Consider the following 25,980-nt stretch of genomic DNA (forward strand, 5'->3'; position numbering starts at 1 on the left):
GGGTGAAGCATGTGTACATATAGCTAGGGTGAAGCGTGTGTACATATAGCTAGGGTGAAGCGTGTGTACATATAGATAGGGTGGAGCATGTGTACATATAGCTAGGGTGAAGCGTGTGTACATGTAGCTAGGGTGAAGCATGTGTACATGTAGCTAGGGTGAAGCATGTGTACATATAGCTGTCCATTTTCAGAGAATATGTTCATAGAAGTTTGTTAAGGAAAATAGTCATGTTAGGAGTAAGTGGAAACTAACGATAACGAATGTGTGTCGGGCAGGTGGTGGAGACGCCGCAGGAGATCCCCTTCCTCAGCGTGCTGCAGCACCTGCTGAGGATCGACCCCAAGGAGCCGGTGAGTGACGTGATCTGGGACACGGCGGAGAAGCTGCTGCACCGCGCCACCCTGCTGGAGGACGCCAGGGACTCCGCCAGGCTCCTGAGGGCGCCCTCCCAGAAGTCCCTCACCAAGCTGAAGGTGGGAGACGCCTCCAGGTGCCTCTGCTCCTGCCACCGGGACGACCCCAAGTCCCGCAAACACTCCCTCAACCTCAACCTTAATACTCAACTGTCGCCCTCGACGCTGACCTCACCTGTGACGGACCCCTCGCCCCTGCCGCCGCCCCTGCCAGGGGGTCCGCCGCCGCCCCCGCCACCCCCGCCGCTGCCCCCAGGTAGTGGCCCGCCACCTCCCCCTCCACCTCCAGGCGGGCCACCTCCTCCACCACCGCCGCCTGGAGGAGGACCTCCACCGCCGCCTGGGCCGCCCCGTCCTCCAGGACCTCCAGGGGCGGCCGCCAGGAGCCGCCAGGAACCTGCGGAAGAGAAGGTGCGGCTGCCGCAGATGGAGACCCCCAAACCTCGCTCCAAGATGAAGACCTTCAACTGGAACAAGATCCCCAACTCTAAGGTAACGCTCCTCCTCACTTGGCCTGGTCTCTACTGCCACCACCAGCCATACTGGTACTTTCTGCTGGTCCATCACTACATATTGGTACTTTCTGGAGGTCCATCACTACATATTGGTACTTTCTGGTGGTCCATCACTACATATTGGTACTTTCTGGTGGTCCATCACTACATATTGGTACTTTCTGGAGGTCCATCTCTACATATTGGTACTTTCTGGTGGTCCATCACTACATATTGGTACTTTCTGCTGGTCCATCACTACATATTGGTACTTTCTGGAGGTCCATCACTACATATTGGTACTTTCTGGTGGTCCATCACTACATATTGGTACTTTCTGGTGGTCCATCGCTACATATTGGTACTTTCTGGTGGTCCATCACTACATATTGGTACTTTCTGGAGGTCCATCACTACATATTGGTACTTTCTGCTGGTCCATCACTACATATTGGTACTTTCTGGTGGTCCATCACTACATATTGGTACTTTCTGGTGGTCCATCACTACATATTGGTACTTTCTGGTGGTCCATCTCTACATATTGGTACTTTCTGGTGGTCCATCACTACATATTGGTACTTTCTGGTGGTCCATCACTACATATTGGTACTTTCTGCTGGTCCATCACTACATACTGGTACTTTCTGGTGGTCCATCACTACATACTGGTACTTTCTGGTGGTCCATCACACCATATTGGTACTTTCTGGTGGTCCATCACTATATATTGGTACTTTCTGGTGGTCCATCACTACATATTGGTACTTTCTGGTGGTCCATCTCCACATATTGGTACTTTCTGGTGGTCCATCACTACATATTGGTACTTTCTGGTGGTCCATCATTACATATTGGTACTTTCTGGTGGTCCATCACTACATATTGGTACTTTCTGGTGGTCCATCACTACATATTGGTACTTTCTGGTGGTCCATCACTACATATTGGTACTTTCTGGTGGTCCATCACTACACACACTGGTACTTTCTGGTGGTCCATCACTACATACTGGTACTTTCTGGTGGTCCATCACTACATACTGGTACTTTCTGGTGGTCCATCACTACACACTCCGGTACTTTCTGGTGGTCCATCACTACATACTGGTACTTTCTGGTGGTCCATCACTACGCACACCGGTACTTTCTGGTGGTCCATCACTACATACTGGTACTTTCTGGTGGTCCATCACTACACACTCCGGTACTTTCTGGTGGTCCATCACTACATACTGGTACTTTCTGGTGGTCCATCACTACACACACCGGTACTTTCTGGTGGTCCATCACTACATACTGGTACTTTCTGGTGGTCCATCACTACACACTCCGGTACTTTCTGGTGGTCCATCACTACACACACCGGTACTTTCTGGTGGTCCATCTCTACACACACCGGTACTTTCTGGTGGTCCATCACTACACACACCGGTACTTTCTGGTGGTCCATCACTACACACACCGGTACTTTCTGGTGGTCCATCACTACACACACCGGTACTTTCTGGTGGTCCATCTCTACACACACCGGTACTTTCTGGTGGTCCATCACTACACACACCGGTACTTTCTGGTGGTCCATCACTACACACACCGGTACTTTCTGGTGGTCCATCACTACACACACCAGTACTTTCTGGTGGTCCATCACTACACACACCGGTACTTTCTGGTGGTCCGTCACTACACACACCGGTACTTTCTGGTGGTCCATCTCTACACACACCGGTACTTTCTGGTGGTCCATCACTACACACACCGGTACTTTCTGGTGGTCCATCTCTACACACACCGGTACTTTCTGGTGGTCCATCACTACACACACCAGTACTTTCTGGTGGTCCATCTCTACACACACCGGTACTTTCCAGCGTGTAGGTACTGACACTTCAGGAGGACGGGGTTGGCCTGCTTTGGTCCAAGGTCATCACACTGGTGAGTATTCAGCCACAACAGTCAATACACAGTCCGGCCTCCTCCCGTGTTGATGGTACTCCTGGTAACGTTGGTACTAGTAGTAACGAGTAACGAGTACCATGGTTACTAGGTGAGTACCACGGTACTCATCCCTCCACCAGGCCTCCTCCTGCCCTTCTTACTATCGCCTAACCATCTATCCATTCTTCCCATACTCGAATCACTAGCAACTAATCTGTCCCCTACCCTAACCACCACAATCTAACCAGCCCTGCCCCAACCACCAGCTGGCTACCCCTGCCCCAACCACCAGCTGGCTACCCCTGCCCCAACCACCAGCTGGCTACCCCTGCCCCAACCACCAGCTGGCTACCCCTGCCCCAACCACCAGCTGGCTACCCCTGCCCCAACCACCAGCTGGCTACCCCTGCCCCAACCACCAGCTGACCACCCCTGAAAAACCACCACCACCTTACGACCTAAGCCCCAACAACCACCACCTAACCACCCCTGCTCCAACAACCACTGTAACACCCAGGACCCCCCCCCCTTAGAGTTCACACCCAGGGAAGCCTTCTCCAAGAGGTCAACCCAGATGACCTCCGGTTTATCTTATATGTTGATTAAAAAAAAATTCCTGGGTTAGTCTTAGTCAGCATAGTTTCAAGTATGTAATATTTCATGCAAGGGAATTAGACCCCAGATTCTTATGTGTAAACATCCCTGGATCTCCCCCTTTTGGCCAGGTCAGAGGTCAGTCACACACGTAATTAATAACTCCTCTCTTGAACAGTGTATGGTGAATGTCAAACAAGCTTATTGAAATATTTCTTGAGTGTTTGTACAGTAATTTGAAACACCACCAATTGTGTACCACTACTATAATGGTTACTAAACTAATAATGTTAACACTACTTATCCTGAGTAACACTTCCCCATCGGTTGCACTTGATAACACTGTTATGAAACACGGTAATGTGAGCTGACATATGATGGTTACACTGGAACCAAAGGTACACTGCCGACAAGGAAATGCTACACAGGATGAAATACGCTGCCACCATCTGCCTTTGACCATTGAGACTATATCAAGCAACGAGGCAAGAAACATTGCTTGACTTGGAGAGTACTTTCTATGACTGTCATTAATTATGAAAATGGTTGTCAGCCACTATATCCAAAAGGCTAAGAGGATTCAACAATTGACACAGACGGGAAATTTAACATGAGTTTATTGAGACCAAAATTATGCTAATCACCACTTATAAATCCTACTCTAACACTGGCAAAAATTTAAGAAATTTGGACATGGAACAAAACCTCAGAGATCACACACATTACCTTAAAACCTCTGTCTTTCCCTGGCTGAGATGTTCTTCACAGCCCTCTCTGGCCCCCGGTGTCCGGCACTCTGTCCTTACTAAGTCCCTACAGGACCTCTAAATACAACCCCCACAGGGGGAGGGGGAGATCTGCTGTTGCTACCTACACCAAGAATGTAAGAGATCGGTCACACGTGTACAAGCACTCAAGAAATATTTCAATAAGCTTGTTTGACATTCACCATACACTCTTCAAGAGAGGAGTTATTAATTACGTGTGTGACTGACCTCTGACCTGGCCAAAAGGGGGAGATCCAGGGATGTTTACACATAAGAATCTGGGGTCTAATTCCCTTGCATGAAATATTACATACTTGAAACTATGCTGACTAAGACTAACCCAGGAATTTTTTTTAATCAACATATAAGATAAACCGGAGGTCATCTGGGCTGACCTCTTGGAGAAGGCTTCCCTGGGTGTGAACTCTAAAGGGGGGGGGGGGGGGGTCCTGGGTGTTACACCACCAGCTAACCACCCCTGCCTCAACAACCACCAGCTAACCACCCCTGCCCTAACAACCACCAACTACCACCCCTGCCCCAACAACCACCAACTACCACCCCTGCCCCAACAACCACCAACAACCACCCCTGCCCCAACAACCACCAACAACCACCCCTGCCCCAACAACCACCAACAACCACCCCTGCCCCAACAACCACCAACAACCACCCCTGCCCCAACAACCACCAACTACCACCCCTGCCCCAACAACCACCAACAACCACCCCTGCCCCAACAACCACCAACAACCACCCCTGCCCCAACAACCACCAACTAACCACCCCTGCCCCAACAACCACCAACTAACCACCCCTGCCCCAACAACCACCAACAACCACCCCTGCCCCAACAACCACCAACAACCACCCCTGCCCCAACAACCACCAACAACCACCCCTGCCCCAACAACCACCAACAACCACCCCTGCCCCAACAACCACCAACTACCACCCCTGCCCCAACAACCACCAACAACCACCCCTGCCCCAACAACCACCAACAACCACCCCTGCCCCAACAACCACCAACTAACCACCCCTGCCCCAACAACCACCAACTAACCACCCCTGCCCCAACAACCACCAACAACCACCCCTGCCCCAACAACCACCAACAACCACCCCTGCCCCAACAACCACCAACAACCACCCCTGCCCCAACAACCACCCCTGCCCCAACAACCACCAACAACCACCCCTGCCCCAACAACCACCCCTGCCCCAACAACCACCCCTGCCCCAACAACCACCAACTAACCATGTATGGTGCTCCAGGTGCTGGCCAAGAACAACATCTGGTCACAGCTGGCGCGACAACACCAGAACTCGCCAACCACGGCCCTGGACTGGGAGGAGATGGAGGGCCTCTTCTGCCAGCAGACGACCTCCACCCCCTCCACCTCGCCCTCCAAGACCTCCAAAGATGCCAAAGATGATGTGGAGAAGAAGAAGAAGGAGCCAACGGAGGTAGGTGGCTCTTGGTGTCACGAGGAGAAGAGGCTCTTAACGCCACTTTCCTTGTACTTAGCGGTACTGAGTAGCCTTGTACTGAGGCTCGCCTAGTCGGCGTCTTCAGGGACGGAGATCTAGTTCTTTATGCTCGGTTCTTAGCTGATGCTTCCATGTACTTATTAACTCTCTTGAGGTTCATGTCCCCTGTTACTACATATTTGTTTGTTACCTATGTTACGTCTTGTCTCTTTAACTACATCGTGGCACAGTCGATTAAGGCGCGTCTGGGAACTTCTCGGACGTAGGTTCGAACCCTCATCGCGGCCCTTGTGGATTTGTTCATTTGAGGCATCACGCTATTGTGATTTGTGTGTGTAATAGTTTCTTCAATATATTGAATATAATGGGCAGGTCTCCTTAGGTTCTTGTCTCGTCTGGATGTTGTTATTCTGTTCTTGTGCTTCATGACAAGAGGAGTTCTGCTCGGTGCTGTAAGTTCTGTAACTGGTCCGCCTAAGCTTTGTAAATTGTCTTGAACAAATCCTTAAGGTTGTAATAATGTTGTAGTGTTTACGAGCTTCCCATATACACTGGTGGCTTTATCTTGTACAGCTGCGCTACCTATCTTAATGATTCTCTTACTCCGGCTTATCAACCCTTCAATGTTTTCTGATTCCTGTAATTCCCTCTCCCATACAGTGTACTTCTTTCGGGGTTTCTTGGCAGTTTCACTATATTACCTTACACTTGCTAGGGTTTAACTCTTGCAGCCATAGTTTAGACCAACCCCTGTGGCTGGTCAAGGCCATTATGAAGCATTGAACACTCCTCCTAAGTCTTTACAGTAATCAGCTTAATACCTTACATCGCATCAGGCTTGGATACCCATGTGCATGGGAAATAGGTTTACAGGTTCCAGAAGATAAGAGAAAATGTCAGCACTGTCAAGAAATGCCAGACAGACCACTGGAACATTATCTAACACAGTGCACAGTTACATACCCAATACGATTTCACCTTTTTTTTGAGATATATACAAGAGTTGTTACATTCTTGTACAGCCACTAGTACGCGTAGCGTTTCGGGCAAGTCCTTAATCCTATGGTCCCTGGAATACGATCCCCTGCCGCGAAGAATCGTTTTTTCATCCAAGTACACATTTTACTGTTGCGTTAAACAGAGGCTACAGTTAAGGAATTGCGCCCAGTAAATCCTCCCCGGCCAGGATACGAACCCATGACATAGCGCTCGCGGAACGCCAGGCGAGTGTCTTACCACTACACCACGAGACCTTCGATTCAATAGAGCAGAAGTTGTTGTTAAACACATGGGACAAAATCTTACTGAAGTGACCATACGAGTCATAAATACTCATAATCCGACCAAGTAAAACAGAAACAAGCAACACTTAATGGGCCAGCCAGAGGCTTAGGGCCCGCGCAGGAATATCCTTGAAAAAACCCACTTAGTACCATCTACCACCACTGGAATACAGGAAGTTAATAATTCTAGTTAATAATTATACAGGAAGATAATTCCTTGGAAACATTAGAAACTGAAGAGACGCGCACTTGGTAGTTGTCTCCCCGCGACTTGTTACTTGTGACTGTGTCTTGAGGGGTGTTATCTTGAGGTTATCTTGGGATGATTTCGGGGCTTTAGTGTCCCCGCGGCCCGGTCCTCGACCAGGCCTCCACCCCCAGGAAGCAACCCGTGACAGCTGACTAACTCCCAGGTACCTATTTACTGCTAGGTAACAGGGGCATTCAGGGTGAAAGAAACTTTGCCCATTTGTTTCTGCCTCGTGCGGGAATCGAACCCGCGCCACAGAATTACGAGTCCTGCGCGCTATCCACCAGGCTACGAGGCCACCCTACACCCTGTGTTCCCTACACCCACCACAGTAACACGTGTTACTTGTGACTGTGTCTTGGGCGGTGTTCCCTACACCCACCACAGTAACACGTGTTACTTGTGACTGTGTCTTGGGCGGTGTTCCCTACACCCACCACAGTAACACGTGTTACTTGTGACTGTGTCTTGAGCGGTGTTCCCTACACCCACCACAGTAACACGTGTTACTTGTGACTGTGTCTTGAGCGGTGTTCCCTACACCCACCACAGTAACACGTGTTACTTGTGACTGTGTCTCCCGGAAGGTGCTCCCTACACCCACCACAGTAACGTGGTGGGTGTAGGTATCTCTTGCCTCACCTTATATATCAGCCGTGTGTGAGGAAGCCAAAGTCTTTATGAAAATATAGTTCATTATAAACTACCTCGTTAGATTGGGTGTCAGCTCTTGGCCTCCAAATTCCTGGCCAGTTGGGACGAACTCCAGGTTGTCTTTTAGAGGTTATCTTGAGATCATTTCGGGGCTTAGCGTCTCCGCGGCCCGGTCCTCGACCAGGCCTCCTTATTTGTTAACCATCCCTAGTGAGCAACCCGTAGCAGTTGTCTAACTCCCAGGTACCTATTTACTGTTTGGTGAACAGGAGCATCAGGGTGAAAGAAACTGCCCATTTGTTTCCGCCTCCGCCGGAGATCGAACCCGTAACCATAGGACTACGAATCCCGAGCGCTGTCCACTCAACCGTCAGGCCCCTGGCAAAAGTTTTTCTTACTGCTGGGGTATGGTGGAAGGTGGGGCAGGGGGCGGGTCCGGGGACACCCAGGACGCGGCTTCTAGTCCACCGCCATACTCCAAAGAATTTTCTCCTATTGAATATCCCTGATCAAGTAGGTTCCCTGCTCCTGTTTGCGTCTGAAGGCCATGACCAATACAAACAGTGTCGTTGATCAAGAATATCTCTATTCGGAAGTAAAGGCCATCTGGAAATCGGCTACAGGATACAAACCTGAATTCGATTACATGAGTTGTGTAGCCAATATGGAGTTAGCCTCAACAACTGCTAACTCCAGTTGCTCATTGTTCAATACCCTCCCAGCATATGGGAACACTTCCCACATCACACAAAAAATTCCTTAATGCAACGTACAGAAATAAAATACTGTTGTTGTTGTATTAGTTAACACATCAATTAAATCTTATTAGTGAGCCCTGAAGAGATAGATGGCTTACGTGACAAATTTGCTCTAGAAAACGAGTAATTATTATTACCGCGTCGCCTTCATCTCAAACCCTAAACCATATTACTTAATTAACTCTAAAAGCTCCAGTCTGAGGACTAAGTGTATTAAAAAATAAATACTCCAAATAAAAATTTAATTATGAGTAATTAAATAAACTTAATAAAGCCCCTCCTTCTGGAAAATAATCAAACGCATCTGCGAAGATCTCCACCAGCCAAGACGGAGGGGACTCGCCATATTGAAATCGGGACTGAGAGACTCCCTGAGACTGTCTTGTTTACCACAAGTTATCTGGAGGAGTTGTGCAGCTCGGAGTAACACCATCAGTTCCTGGGAAGTTAATGTATCCGTTCAGTATTGTAGTGGTAGAGCATTTATTTCCACAGTGTTTCCGTTATAATGTTTACCCTATGATACCCAAGGGTGAATTGAGACGTGTGGCTGTTATTAATGTGGACCGCCGCTTGGAGACGCTACACCACGTGACAGAATCTTGTCCGGTTTAAAATAAATATTGATAATTAAAAAAATAATAATTAAAAAATAATAATTAAAATAAATTAATAATAAAAATAAATAGTAATAATTAAAATAAATAATAATTAAAATAATAAAAATACTGCTGATCAAATTACCCACAAAGTAAGCATTAGCAATTTTGCTGGAACAAAGGTGGAAGCCTTCGAGAGGCACTTACACAAGTTCTGGCAAGAAGTGCCGGACCAACCAGGCTGTAGTGGATATGTGGGCCTGCAGGCCGCTCCAAGCAACAGCCTGTTGTACCAAGTTATGGACCAAGTTGAGCCTGGCCTCAGGCTGGGCTTGGGGAGTAGAACTCCCTAAACCCTCTCCAGGTAATCTATTACGGTAAACTAACTCTGTGGACACAATGTCCAACACTAACGCAAATTCAAGACGGGACCTTCGTCACTCTTGGATCATGGTGGCCTCTGTTACCGTACCTCGCTGTGGCTAAACCTCAGTCTTCACCTTATGTCCACCACCTTTAATTTATAGACATTGTTATGATATGTGTCTCTTAAGTTCTGGGTCTCTCTTAAGTTCTGGGACTCTCTCTTAAGTTCTGGGTCTCTCTTAAGTTCTGGGACTCTCTCTTAAGTTCTGGGTCTCTCTTAAGTTCTGGGTCTCTCTTAAGTTCTGGGACTCTCTCTTAAGTTCTGGGACTCTCTCTTAAGTTCTGGGTCTCTCTTAAGTTCTGGGTCTCTCTTAAGTTCTGGGTCTCTCTTAAGTTCTGGGTCTCTCTTAAGTTCTGGGACTCTCTTAAGTTCTGGGTCTCTCTTAAGTTCTGGGTCTCTCTTAAGTTCTGGGTCTCTCGTAAGTTCTGGGTCTCTCTTAAGTTCTGGGTCTCTCTTAAGGCTTCACTTGTATTCTAGGAATATCTTATGTTCTAGGCCCCTCAAATATTTCGGTGTCTGATATTTTACCCTGCTGATTGTGGTATCTGGCTGTCTGACTGAAGTATCCGGTCACGTGTCCCTGGTATCCGGTCACGTGTCCCTGGTATCCGGCCACGTATCGTGGTATCCGGCCACGTATCGTGGTATCCGGCCACGTATCCGTGGTATCCGGCCACATGGGAACATTACCTTGTCCACTCAGCTCGGTACTGATGCTGTGATACCTTACCTTGAGGTTACCATGAGATGTTTTCGGGGTTTAGCGTCCCCGTCGACCAGGCCTCCTCGTTGGTCAACTCGACTGGTCAACCAGGCTGTTGGACGCAGCTGCTCGCAGCCAGACGTATGAGTCACAGCCTGGTTGATCAGGTATCCTTTGGAGGTGCTTATCAAGTTCTCTCTTGAACACTGTGAGGGGTCGGCCAGTTATGTCCCTTAAGTGTAGTGTAAGCGTGTTGAACAGTCTCGGGCCTCTGATGTTGATAGTTCTCTCTTGAACACTGTGAGGGGTCGGCCAGTTATGCCCCTTATGTGTAGTGGAAGCGTGTTGAACAGTCTCGGGCCTCTGATGTTGATAGTTCTCTCTTGAACACTGTGAGGGGTCGGCCAGTTATGTCCCTTAAGTGTAGTGTAAGCGTGTTGAACAGTCTCGGGCCTCTGATGTTGATAGAGTTCTCTCTCAGAGTACCTGTTGCACCTCTGCTTTTCAACTGGGGTATTCTGCACACCCTGCCATGTCTTCTGGTCTCATGTGCATCACTAAAGCTTTTATATCTCCTACGGTTCTAAAACGCCTTTTCCTTGAGCACTTTTCTTCTCACTCTCACTCCGTTTCCGTCTTCACCGATGGGTCTAAGTCTGCGGAAGGTGTTGGCTGCTCTGTTATTTTTCCTGATCATACTTATATGTGTTGCCTTCCTCCGGAGACTAGCATCTTCACAGTGGAGCTTTATGCTATTCTCTATGCCTCCTACTCTCTCGTTGTCAGTCTTCCTTTGTAGTTGTTGTTGACTCTCGTAGTGCCCTCATGGCTCTCTGGTCCTTTAATGCAGTTCATCCAGTGGTTGTCGAGATCCAGCATTGACTGTTTCTTGTTCACAGTAAATTTAAGTCGGTTGAGTTTTGTTGGGTTCCCAGCCATATTGGTGTCTCTTTAAATGAGCGTGCAGATGCTGCCGCCAGGAAAGCTGTCCGCTCTTGTCCCATCTCTCGTAAAGGTAGTCTTTATTCCAACTTTTACCGGGTTATCCATTCCTCCATCCTTACCCGTTGGCAGGCTTGTTGGGCGTCTGTTACTGGTAACAAACTGCGTACTCTAAAGAGTTGTGTGTCCTCGTGGCCGTCCTCCTACCACCGTAACCGGCGATGGGAAATGGCTCTGGAGAGGTTGCGTATTGGCTATACTCGCTTAACTTATTGTCACTTGATGGAGTGCCGCCCTGCTCCTTCTTGTCCTAATTGCAGTGTCCCTCTTACGCTCGTGTATATTCTTGTTGAATGTCCTGACTTCTGGGACGAGCGTGTGTCTTGTTTTCCGACCGTCCCCCGCGGTCGCTGTCTCTCGATAGTATTCTTGGTGACTCTGATACTTTTGATATCGTTCGCCTTATGCGTTTCTGTTCTCGTATTGGCATCCTTGGTGATACTTAGCGCACTCTGATTATCCCGCACATTTGATAGTGCTACATAGCCTTCCCGGTTTCTTGAGGTTATCTTGAGATGATTTCGGGGCTTTAGTATCCCCGCGGCCCGGTCCTCGACCAGGCCTCCACCCCCAGGAAGCAGCTCGTGACAGCTGACTAACACCCAGGTACCTATTTACTGCTAGGTAACAGGGGCATTCAGGGTGAAAGAAACTTTGCCCATTTGTTTCTGCCTCGTGCGGGAATCGAACCCGCGCCACAGAATTACGAGTCCTGCGCACTATCCACCAGGCTACGAGACCCGAGGTTTGGTGCCTTCTTTTTGACAGTTACTTACTTCTGGTCTCATGTGGTGTTATTTTTGTGTGTAGGTTTGGGACCAGCCCCTTTAATATTTTCTATGTGTAAATTATTATGTACCTCTCCCGCCTGCGCTCAAGAGAGTACAGATTTAGGCATTTTAGTCGGTCCCAGTAGTTTAGATGTTTTACTGAGTGTTGACCAAACCACACACTAAAAAGTGAAGGGACGACGACGTTTAAGTCCGTCCTGGACCATTCTCTAGTCGATTTGTTTTACTGAGTGGGTTCTAGAAGTAAAGGATCTCTGCACGCTCTCCAGGTCAGCAATATTTCCAACTTTGAAAGGGGCTGTCATTGTGCATCAGTATTCCACTCTAGAGAGCACTTGTGTCTTGAAAAGTATGTTCATCAGTATAGCATCTCTAGTGTGAAAAGTTCTTGTTATCCAACCTGTCGTTTTTCATGCAGTTGTGACAGCTACTTTATTGTGTTCTTTAAAGGTAAGGTCTTCCGACATGAGTACACCCAGATCCTTTACATTGCCTTTTCGTTCTATGTAATGATTTGACTGCGTTTTGTTTGTGGTTTCTGTTTTTATATTTTATTTTTTTCCGTAGCGCATGAGCTGGAACTTATCTTCGTTAAACACCATATTATTTTTTGTAGCCCATAGAAAGACCTGATTTACATCTGATTGGAGGTTTGCCGTGTCCTCTATGTTGTCTACTCTCATAAAAATCCAGGTGTCATCTGCAAAGGATGATACAGTGCTATAGGTTGTGTCCTTGTCAATGTCCGATATGAGGATGAGAAAAAGTACTGGAGCAAGCACAGTACCCTGGGGGACTGAGCTCTTCACGGTTGATGGTCCGGATTTTATTTGTTGACTATTACACATTGGGTTCTGTTAATCAGGAAATTGTAGATCCATCTGCCAATTTTTCCTTTTGCACGCATTTTATGTGCAATTACAGTATGGTCACATTTGTCAAAGGCTTTTGCAAAATCTGTGTAAATTACGTCAGCGTTTTGTTTGTCTTCCATAGCATCTTATGCCATGTCATAGTGGTCCAGCAACTGTGACAGGCAAGAGCGCCCTGTTCTGAAACCATGTTGTCCAGGGTTATGGAGATGCTGTGATTCCATGTGTTTTGTGATCTTACTTCCTAACACTCAAGGATTTTTATGATGTGTGATGTTAGTGCTATCGGCCTGTAATTTTTTGCCTCTGCCTTATTTCCTCCTTTATGGAGTGGTGCTATCTCTGCTGTTTTTAGTATGTCAAAGATAACGCCAGTATCTAATCTTTGTCTTCACAGAATGTGAAGGGTCTGCGATAGCGGTTTTTTACTCGGTGATATTCGGACTTTTTCTCTAATGATAAGAATCTCCTTAGAAACTTATAGGACTTAAAAGGATAATTATTGAAAAACCTCTGATGAATAATTGGTGATTTGCATTAATATTTCTGTTCTTCTGTTGGTTGATGGAGACACTTTTGCCATCTGGAACACCTTTGTGGATAACTTAAGGGTCAATAATATCTTTGAAAACCATCTTTAATCTTACATAAACAAACATCAAACTATCCAAGACTGATGAAATAGTCAGAAATGAACTTGTATTATCATGACTATTGTTTGATTATATTTGTGTGTGTTGGCAGATCAACTTGCTGGACGGGAAGAGGTCTCTCAACGTCAACATCTTCCTCAAGCAGTTCCGAGTGTGAGTACCACCTCTTGTTAGTCTCAGTGTCCCGGGTGGGTGTGTTCTTGCACCACCAGGAGTGGAGCCTGCGGCTTAATGTGACTTTGGAGCCATATTTGTGTCTGCAGAATCGAGCCATTAGCTCTTGGATCCCGACTTTCTAACAAAACTTGAACAATATAACATGCAAAGCAAACTTTGATAAAGTAATCGACAACAGTCACTGGTCCAGATTCCTGGCACTGTATATTAAGAATTATAAAGTACCAGTAGCACGAGCGCTCAGTGTACCATGACAAAAAAGCTTGGTAACGGGGGAGATAACAGCAGTACTTAAATGAGTAAATATAACTCTGCTCCTAAGGAAGGTATTGGCTAAATATTGGCTAAATATTGTTGACTGATCACACTAACATCACACACAGTTTTTGACACAGTGATCAGGAGTTAAATCTCCAGCTTTATGGAGAACAATTAACTTCACAATCCAGGTCAACATGGATTTAGAGCGAGAAGATCCAGTCTTTTACAATTACTCACCCACCGTGATAATTCACGGAATCATTAGAAGAAATATAACGTGCCTTATTAAAGCAATAGACCTTAATAAAGCATTTGATATATGTAACCATGGAATGATACAGTAAAATGAACGCCATTGGAATAACAGGTAAAGTAGTGAGAAGAACATTGAACTTCCTGTTAAATAGAATGGAGAAGTAACAGTCACAAACAAAGTCTAGTCCAAGCACAGTGAAAATCTCGGTACCCCAAGGCAGTGTACTTGCACCACTTTTGTTTCTCATTCTCATATCAAATATAGACAAAATACAAGGCAATGCTTTATGTCATCCTTGGCAGAGATACAAAAAATCCGCATGAAAATGACCTTTGAGGAAGACATTGAAGCAGAATAAACGGATATAAATAATGCCTTCAAGTGGGCAGTAGAAAATAATAGGATTTTAAAAGTGGTAAATTCCAGATACAACACTTAGGAATGGTACAAATTAATAAAAATACTTACATATGAAAATTCAGAAGTTAATAACAGTCAGGGTCAAATGACTCGGGGAAAAGTCACGTACAAGATCTGGTAATAATGATGGCAGATGAACTGACGTTTAATGTGCATAACTAATCAAATATATGTTCAGCCAAACTAATTATTGCGTAGATGATTAAAACCTTCAAATCCAGGGACTCCATCACAATGCTCAGATTATTCCAATTACTTGTGTTTCCTCCACTTCAGTGCTGCTCGATGTTCACCTTCCCCTTTCAGAGGGAGGGAGTGAATTAGAGAGAATACGGAGAACATATACGGCACGCATAGAAACGACAAAACATCTAAATTATTGGGACCGTCTCAAAGTTCTCAAAATGTACTCTCTGGCAAGGCGACGAGAGAGGTACCACATAACATATACAGAGAAGATACTAGAGGGCCAGGTCTCAAATTTGCACAGTAGAGTAACAACATACTGGAGTGACAGATATGGTAGCAAGTGCATACTTGAACTAATGAAGGGGTAGAGGTGCTTAAGTCACAGTGTACATGGTTCAACCACACTGTGTTGAACCATACACCCCTCTACCACACAGTGTTGAACCATGCACCCCTCTACCACACTGTGTTGAACCATACACCCCTCTACCACACTGTGTTGAACCATGCACCCCTCTACCACACTGTGTTGAACCATGCACCCCTCTACCACACTGTGTTGAACCATACACCCCTCTACCACACAGTGTTGAACCATGCACCCCTCTACCACACTGTGTTGAACCATACACCCCTCTACCACACTGTGTTGAACCATGCACCCCTCTACCACACTGTGTTGAACCATGCACCCCTCTACCACACTGTGTTGAACCATACACCCCTCTACCACACTGTGTTGTGTTGAACCATGCACCCCTCTACCACACTGTGTTGAACCATGCACCCCTCTACCACACTGTGTTGAACCATGCACCCCTCTACCACACTGTGTTGAACCATACACCCCTCTACCACACTGTGTTGAACCATACACCCCTCTACCACACTGTGTTGTGTTGAACCATGCACCCCTCTACCACACTGTGTTGAACCATGCACCCCTCTACCACACTGTGTTGAACCATGCACCCCTCTACCACACTGTGTTGAACCATGCACCCCTCTACCACACTGTGTTGAACCATGCACCCCTCTACCACACTGTGTTGAACCATGCGCCCCTCTACCACACTGTGTTGAACCATACACCCCTCTACCACACTGTGTTGAACCATGCACCCCTCTACCACACTGTGTTGAACCATACACCCCTCTACCACACTGTGTTGAACCATACACCCCTCTACCACACTGTGTTGAACCATGCACCCCTCTACCACACTGTGTTGTTTTGAACCATACACCCCTCCACCACACTGTGTTGTGTTGAACCATGCACCCCTCTACCACACTGTGTTGTGTTGAACCATGCACCCCTCTACCACACTGTGTTGAACCATGCACCCCCTCAACCACACTGTGTTGTTTTGAACCATACACCCCTCTACCACACTGTGTTGTGTTGAACCATGCACCCCTCTACCACACTGTGTTGTGTTGAACCATGCACCCCTCTACCACACTGTGTTGTGTTGAACCATACACCCCTTAACCACACTGTGTTGTGTTGAACCATGCACCCCTCTACCACACGGTGTTGAACCATACACCCCTCTACCACACTGTGTTGTGTTGAACCATGCACCCCTCTACCACACTGTGTTGAACCATGCACCCCTCTACCACACTGTGTTATGTTGAACCATACACCCCTCTACCACACTGTGTTGTGTTGAACCATACACCCCTCTACCACACTGTGTTGTGTTGAACCATGCACCCCTCTACCACACTGTGTTGTGTTGAACCATATACCCCTCTACCACACTGTGTTGAACCATGCACCCCTCTACCACACTGTGTTGTGTTGAACCATACACCCCTCTACCACACTGTGTTGTGTTGAACCATACACCCCTCTACCACACTGTGTTGTGTTGAACCATGCACCCCTCTACCACACTGTGTTGTGTTGAACCATACACCCCTCTACCACACTGTGTTGAACCATGCACCCCTCTACCACACTGTGTTGTGTTGAACCATACACCACTCTACCACACTGTGTTGTGTTGAACCATACACCCCACTACCACACTGTGTTGAGCCATGCACCCCTCTACCACACTGTGTTGATCCAAGCACCCCTCTACCACACTGTGTTGAACCATGCGCCCCTCTACCACACTGTGTGGAACCATGCGCCCCTCTACCACACTGTGTTGAACCATGCGCCCCTCTACCACACTGTGTTGAACCATGCACCCCTCTACCACACTGTGTTGAACCATGCGCCCCTCTACCACACTGCGTTGAACCATGCACCCCTCTACCACACTGTGTTGAACCATGCGCCCCTCTACCACACTGTGTTGAACCATGCGCCCCTCTACCACACTGTGTTGAACCATGCACCCCTCTACCACACTGTGTTGTGTTGAACCATGCACCCCTCTACCACACTGTGTTAAACCATGCGCCCCTCTACCACACTGTGTTGAACCATGCGCCCCTCTACCACACTGTGTTGAACCATACACCCCTCTACCACACTGTGTTGAACCATGCGCCCCTCTACCACACTGTGTTGAACCATGCACCCCTCTACCACACTGTGTTGTGTTGAACCATGCACCCCTCTACCACACTGTGTTGAACCATGCACCCCTCTACCACACTGTGTTGAACCATGCGCCCCTCTACCACACTGTGTTGAACCATACACCCCTCTACCACACTGTGTTGTGTTGAACCATGCACCCCTCTACCACACTGTGTTGTGTTGAACCATACACCCCTCTACCACACTGTGTTGAACCATGCACCCCTCTACCACACTGTGTTGTGTTGAACCATGCGCCCCTCTACCACACTGTGTTGAACCATGCACCCCTCTACCACACTGTGTTGAACCATGCGCCCCTCTACCACACTGCGTTGAACCATGCACCCCTCTACCACACTGTGTTGAACCATGCGCCCCTCTACCACACTGTGTTGAACCATGCGCCCCTCTACCACACTGTGTTGAACCATACACCCCTCTACCACACTGTGTTGAACCATGCGCCCCTGTACCACACTGTGTTGAACCATGCACCCATCTACCACACTGTGTTGTGTTGAACCATGCACCCCTCTACCACACTGTGTTGAACCATACACCCCTCTACCACACTGTGTTGAACCATGCGCCCCTCTACCACACTGTGTTGAACCATGCACCCCTCTACCACACTGTGTTGTGTTGAACCGTGCACCCCTCTACCACACTGTGTTGAACCATGCACCCCTCTACCACACTGTGTTGAACCATGCGCCCCTCTACCACACTGTGTTGAACCATACACCCCTCTACCACACTGTGTTGTGTTGAACCATGCACCCCTCTACCACACTGTGTTGTGTTGAACCATACACCCCTCTACCACACTGTGTTGTGTTGAACCATGCACCCCTCTACCACACTGTGTTGAACCATACACCCCTCTACCACACTGTGTTGAACCATGCGCCCCTCTACCACACTGTGTTGAACCATGCGCCCCTCTACCACACTGTGTTGAACCATGCGCCCCTCTACCACACTGTGTTGAACCATACACCCCTCTACCACACTGTGTTGAACCATGCGCCCCTCTACCACACTGTGTTGAACCATGCGCCCCTCTACCACACTGTGTTGAACCATGCACCCCTCTACCACACTGTGTTGAACCATGCACCCCTCTACCACACTGTGTTGAACCATGCACCCCTCTACCACACTGTGTTGAACCATGCACCCCTCTACCACACTGTGTTGAACCATGCACCCCTCTACCACACTGTGTTGAACCATGCACCCCTCTACCACACTGTGTTGAACCATGCACCCCTCTACCACACTGTGTTGAACCATACACCCCTCTACCACACTGTGTTGTGTTGAACCATGCACCCCCTCTACCACACTGTGTTGTGTTGAACCATACACCCCTCTACCACACTGTGTTGTGTTGAACCATGCACCCCTCTACCACACTGTGTTGTGTTGAACCATACACCCCTTAACCACACTGTGTTGAACCATGCGCCCCTCTACCACACTGTGTTGAACCATACACCCCTCTACCACACTGTGTTGAACCATGCGCCCCTCTACCACACTGTGTTGAACCATGCACCCCTCTACCACACTGTGTTGAACCATGCACCCCTCTACCACACTGTGTTGAACCATGCACCCCTCTACCACACTGTGTTGAACCATGCACCCCTCTACCACACTGTGTTGAACCATGCACCCCTCTACCACACTGTGTTGAACCATGCACCCCTCTACCACACTGTGTTGAACCATGCACCCCTCTACCACACTGTGTTGAACCATACACCCCTCTACCACACTGTGTTGAACCATGCACCCCTCTACCACACTGTGTTGAACCATGCGCCCCTCTACCACACTGTGTTGAACCATGCACCCCTCTACCACACTGTGTTGAACCATGCACCCCTCTACCACACTGTGTTGAACCATGCACCCCTCTACCACACTGTGTTGAACCATACACCCCTCTACCACACTGTGTTGAACCATGCACCCCTCTACCACACTGTGTTGAACCATGCACCCCTCTACCACACTGTGTTGAACCATGCACCCCTCCACTACAATAATAATAACAATAATAATATCCACAAGAGTGTGTGAACAAGGAACATGAGAGTAATGTTCAGGTTCAGGACTGGTCGTACACATAATGCTGAAGTCACCCCTACGCAAAGCGTTTCTCGCAAAACCTAAACAAATTAGAAAACAATTATTTGAAAGCGTGAAGGGGCAGACTATACCAAAAAGAACAGGAAGTTAATTATCAAAAACTTAGAAAATTGAAGAAAATGAACAAATTAATACAATAAAAAGGGGATACTTAATGATGACAGACATTGACTATTACATTATGGTGTCGGTAGTTCCCGCAACAGTTCAGTACTTTAGTTACTTTAATAACAGAATTACTTAGGTGTAATTTAGGAAAGCCAGTGGAACACAACATAATATAATGTGTAATAGTATAATTTAAGTTTAATGGCACTTGAAGCTAAGCAAGGATCATAAAGCTAAGGAAGGATCATAAAGCTAAGTAAGGACCATAAAACTAAGCAAGGATCATAAAGCTAAGTAAGGACCTTAAAGTCAAGGAAGGATCATAAAGCTAAGCAGGGACCATAAAGCTAAGCAAGGATTATAAAGCTAAGCAAGGATAATAAAGCTAAGCAAGGACCATAAAGCTAAGCAAGGATTATAAAGCTAAGCAAGGATAATAAAGCTAAGCAAGGATCATAAAGCTAAGCAAGGACCATAAAGCTAAGCAAGGATCATAAAGCTAAGCAAAGATAATGAAGCTAAGTAAGGATAATAAATCTAAGCAAGATAATAAAGCTAAGCAAGGATAATAAATCTAAGCAAGGATAATAAATCTAAGCAAGGATAATAAAGCTAAGCAAGGATAATAAATCTAAGCAAGGATAATAAATCTAAGCAAGAATAATAAATCTAAGCAAGAATAATAAATCTAAGCAAGGATAATAAATCTAAGCAAGAATAATAAATCTAAGCAAGAATAATAAATCTAAGCAAGAATAATAAATCTAAGCAAGAATAATAAATCTAAGCAAGGATAATAAATCTAAGCAAGGATAATAAAGCTAAGCAAGGATAATAAATCTAAGCAAGGATAATAAATCTAAGCAAGATAATAAAGCTAAGCAAGGATAATAAATCTAAGCAAGGATAATAAATCTAAGCAAGATAATAAAGCTAAGCAAGGATAATAAATCTAAGCAAGGATAATAAAGCTAAGCAAGGATAATAAAGCTAAGCAAGGATAATAAATCTAAGCAAGGATAATAAATCTAAGCAAGATAATAAAGCTAAGCAAGGATAATAAATCTAAGCAAGGATAATAAATCTAAGCAAGGATAATAAAGCTAAGCAAGGATAATAAAGGACATGAGAAAAGACTATAAAAATGAAGTACAATAATTAGGTGACATAATGAAGACAGGATATAAATATTAATGAATAAAAAACAGTAAGACAAAAATATTTTATTACAATGGAAAATTAATTACATAAGTTACATGATATTAATTCAAATTATTATTATAATTATTAAGATATTAATACATAATATTAAGTAAATATTTTTAGTCTCTTTAAACTGGTTGGGAGAAAAACAACTTTAAATTACAATTGAGAGACAATGGTGTATTGAACACACACCTGCAACACCAGGACAAGGAACACTGCTGTGTTGAACACACACCTGCAACACCAGGACAAGGAACACTGCTGTGTTCAACACACACCTGCAACACCAGGACAAGGAACACTGCTGTGTTCAACACACACCTGCAACACCAGGACAAGGAACACTGCTGTGTTCAACACACACCTGCAACACCAGGACAAGGAACACTGCTGTGTTCAACACACACCTGCAACACCAGGACAAGGAACACTGCTGTGTTCAACACACACCTGCAACACCAGGACAGGGAACACTGCTGTGTTCAACACACACCTGCAACACCAGGACAGGGAACACTGCTGTGTTCAACACACACCTGCAACACCAGGACAAGGAACACTGCTGTGTTCAACACACACCTGCAACACCAGGACAAGGAGCACTGCTGTGTTCAACACACACCTGCAACACCAGGACAAGGAACACTGCTGTGTTCAACACACACCTGCAACACCAGGACAAGGAACACTGCTGTGTTCAACACACACCTGCAACACCAGGACAAGGAACACTGCTGTGTTCAACACACACCTGCAACACCAGGACAAGGAACACTGCTGTGTTCAACACACACCTGCAACACCAGGACAAGGAGCACTGCTGTGTTCAACACACACCTGCAACACCAGGACAAGGAACACTGCTGTGTTCAACACACACCTGCAACACCAGGACAAGGAGCACTGCTGTGTTCAACACACACCTGCAACACCAGGACAAGGAACACTGCTGTGTTCAACACACACCTGCAACACCAGGACAAGGAGCACTGCTGTGTTCAACACACACCTGCAACACCAGGACAAGGAACACTGCTGTGTTCAACACACACCTGCAACACCAGGACAAGGAACACTGCTGTGTTCAACACACACCTGCAACACCAGGACAAGGAACACTGCTGTGTTCAACACACACCTGCAACACCAGGACAAGGAGCACTGCTGTGTTCAACACACACCTGCAACACCAGGACAAGGAACACTGCTGTGTTCAACACACACCTGCAACACCAGGACAAGGAGCACTGCTGTGTTCAACACACACCTGCAACACCAGGACAAGGAACACTGCTGTGTTCAACACACACCTGCAACACCAGGACAAGGAACACAGCTGTGTTCAACACACACCTGCAACACCAGGACAAGGAGCACTGCTGTGTTCAACACACACCTGCAACACCAGGACAAGGAACACTGCTGTGTTCAACACACACCTGCAACACCAGGACAGGGAACACTGCTGTGTTCAACACACACCTGCAACACCAGGACAAGGAACACTGCTGTGTTCAACACACACCTGCAACACCAGGACAAGGAACACAGCTGTGTTCAACACACACCTGCAACACCAGAACAAGGAACACTGCTGTGTTCAACACACACCTGCAACACCAGGACACGAGGGGAGACAAGAGAGGTACACAAGCACACGAGGGGAGACAAGAGTGGTACACAAGCACACGAGGGGAGACAAGAGAGGTACACAAGCACACGAGGGGAGACAAGAGAGGTACACAAGCACACGAGGGGTGACAAGAGAGGTACACAAGCACACGAGGGGTGACAAGAGAGGTACACAAGCACACGAGGGGTGACAAGAGAGGTACACAAGCACACGAGGGGAGACAAGAGTGGTACACAAGCACACGAGGGGTGACAAGAGAGGTACACAAGCACACGAGGGGAGACAAGAGTGGTACACAAGCACACGAGGGGAGACAAGAGAGGTACACAAGCACACGAGGGGAGACAAGAGTGGTACACAAGCACACGAGGGGTGACAAGAGAGGTACACAAGCACACGAGGGGAGACAAGAGAGGTACACAAGCACACGAGGGGAGACAAGAGTGGTACACAAGCACACGAAGGGTGACAAGAGAGGTACACAAGCACACGAGGGGTGACAAGAGTGGTACACAAGCACACGAGGGGTGACAAGAGAGGTACACAAGCACACGAGGGGAGACAAGAGAGGTACACAAGCACACGAGGGGAACCACTAGAGGGAACCATCAGCTGGTGACCACTACCAAGACAGGTGGAGAGGTAACACTGAGTGATAGGTAAACAGGTGAAGAGTTAACAAAAGATTACAAGTGGTCTTCAGAGTGGAGGTGTAACAGGTCCTTGAGGCTAGGCTGAGTAGAGGGGTAGTGACAGAGAGAGAGGTCAGGGACCACCACCAGGGACTGTGTAGTGACAGAGAGGTCAGGGACCACCACCAGGGACTGTGTAGTGACAGAGAGGCCAGGGACCACCACCAGGGACTGTGTAGTGACAGAGAGGCCAGGGACCACCACTAGGGACTGTGTAGTGACAGAGAGAGAGGTCAGGGACCACCACCAGGGACTGTGTAGTGACAGAGAGGTCAGGGACCACCACCAGGGACTGTGTAGTGACAGAGAGGCCAGGGACCACCACCAGGGACTGTGTAGTGACAGAGAGGCCAGGGACCACCACTAGGGACTGTGTAGTGACAGAGAGAGAGGTCAGGGACCACCACCAGGGACTGTGTAGTGACAGAGAGGTCAGGGACCACCACCAGGGACTGTGTAGTGACAGAGAGAGAGGTCAGGGACCACTACCAGGGACTGTGTAGTGACAGAGAGAGAGGTCAGGGACCACCACCAGGGACTGTGTAGTGACAGAGAGGTCAGGGACCACCACCAGGGACTGTGTAGTGACAGAGAGGCCAGGGACCACCACCAGGGACTGTGTAGTGACAGAGAGAGAGGTCAGGGACCACCACCAGGGACTGTGTAGTGACAGAGAGAGAGGTCAGGGACCACCACCAGGGACTGTGTAGTGACAGAGAGAGAGGTCAGGGACCACCACCAGGGACTGTGTAGTGACAGAGAGAGAGATCAGGGACCACCACCAGGGACTGTGTAGTGACAGAGAGAGAGATCAGGGACCACCACCAGGGACTGTGTAGTGACAGAGAGAGAGGTCAGGGACCACCACCAGGGACTGTGTAGTGACAGAGAGAGAGGTCAGGGACCACCACCAGGGACTGTGTAGTGACAGAGAGAGAGGTCAGGGACCACCACCAGGGACTGTGTAGTGACAGAGAGAGAGATCAGGGACCACCACCAGGGACTGTGTAGTGACAGAGAGAGAGGTCAGGGACCACCACCAGGGACTGTGTAGTGACAGAGAGAGAGGTCAGGGACCACCACCAGGGACTGTGTAGTGACAGAGAGAGAGGTCAGGGACCATCACCAGGGACTGTGTAGTGACAGAGAGAGAGATCAGGGACCACCACCAGGGACTGTGTAGTGACAGAGAGAGAGATCAGGGACCACCACCAGGGACTGTGTAGTGACAGAGAGAGAGGTCAGGGACCACCACCAGGGACTGTGTAGTGACAGAGAGAGAGGTCAGGGACCACCACCAGGGACTGTGTAGTGACAGAGAGAGAGGTCAGGGACCACCACCAGGGACTGTGTAGTGACAGAGAGAGAGGTCAGGGACCACCACCAGGAACTGTGTAGTGACAGAGAGGTCAGGGACCACCACCAGGGACTGTGTAGTGACAGAGAGGTCAGGGACCACCACCAAGGACTGTGTAGTGACAGAGAGAGATCAGGGACCACCACCAGGGACTGTGTAGTGACAGAGAGAGAGATCAGGGACCACCACCAGGGACTGTGTAGTGACAGAGAGAGAGGTCAGGGACCACCACCAGGGACTGTGTAGTGACAGAGAGAGAGGTCAGGGACCACCACCAGGGACTGTGTAGTGACAGAGAGAGAGGTCAGGGACCACCACCAGGGACTGTGTAGTGACAGAGAGGTCAGGGACCACCACCAGGGACTGTGTAGTGACAGAGAGGTCAGGGACCACCACCAGGGACTGTGTAGTGACAGAGAGAGATCAGGGACCACCACCAGGGACTGTGTAGTGACAGAGAGAGAGATCAGGGACCACCACCAGGGACTGTGTAGTGACAGAGAGAGAGGTCAGGGACCACCACCAGGGACTGTGTAGTGACAGAGAGAGAGGTCAGGGACCACCACCAGGGACTGTGTAGTGACAGAGAGAGAGGTCAGGGACCACCACCAGGGACTGTGTAGTGACAGAGAGAGAGGTCAGGGACCACCACCAGGGACTGTGTAGTGACAGAGAGAGAAGTCAGGGACCACCACCAGGGACTGTGTATTGACAGAGAGGTCAGGGACCACCACCATGGGCTGTGTAGTGACAGAGAGGTCAGGGACCACCACCAGGGACTGTGTAGTGACATAGAGGTCAGGGACCACCACCAGGGACTGTGTAGTGACAGAGAGGTCAGGGACCACCACCAGGGACTGTGTAGTGACAGAGAGAGAGATCAGGGACCACCACCAGGGGCTGTGTAGTGACAGAGAGGTCAGGGACCAACACCAGAGACTCACCCCCATCAATACACCCCCACCAATACACTCTCACCAATACACCCCCACCAATACACCCCACCAATACACCCCACCAATACACCCCACCAATACACCCCATCAATACACCCCACCAATACACCCCCACCAATACACCCTCACCAATACACCCCCACCAATACACCCCACCAATACACCCCCACCAATACACCCCACCAATACACCCCCATCAATACACCCCCAACAATACACCCCACGAATACACCCCCACGAATACACCCCCACCAATACACCCCACCAATACACCCCACCAATACACCCCCACCAATACACCCCACCAATACACCACCACC

General features: G+C 48.1%; 1 protein-coding gene across 2 annotated transcripts in view; it reads left to right on the forward strand.

Annotated features, from left to right (window-relative positions):
- Positions 1-25,980, forward strand: part of LOC123771433 (uncharacterized) — a 910,720-nt gene that overhangs the window by 683,070 nt on the left and 201,670 nt on the right. For both annotated transcript variants that reach the window (XM_045763937.2, XM_045763939.2), the window contains exons 8-10: positions 279-908; positions 5,490-5,681; positions 13,789-13,850. In XM_045763937.2, the coding sequence (XP_045619893.1) occupies positions 279-908; positions 5,490-5,681; positions 13,789-13,850 (884 nt within the window). The remainder of the gene's footprint in view (positions 1-278; positions 909-5,489; positions 5,682-13,788; positions 13,851-25,980) is intronic.

The sequence above is a fragment of the Procambarus clarkii genome, chromosome 76 (genome assembly GCF_040958095.1).
Source record: "Procambarus clarkii isolate CNS0578487 chromosome 76, FALCON_Pclarkii_2.0, whole genome shotgun sequence".
NCBI lineage: Eukaryota > Metazoa > Arthropoda > Malacostraca > Decapoda > Cambaridae > Procambarus > Procambarus clarkii.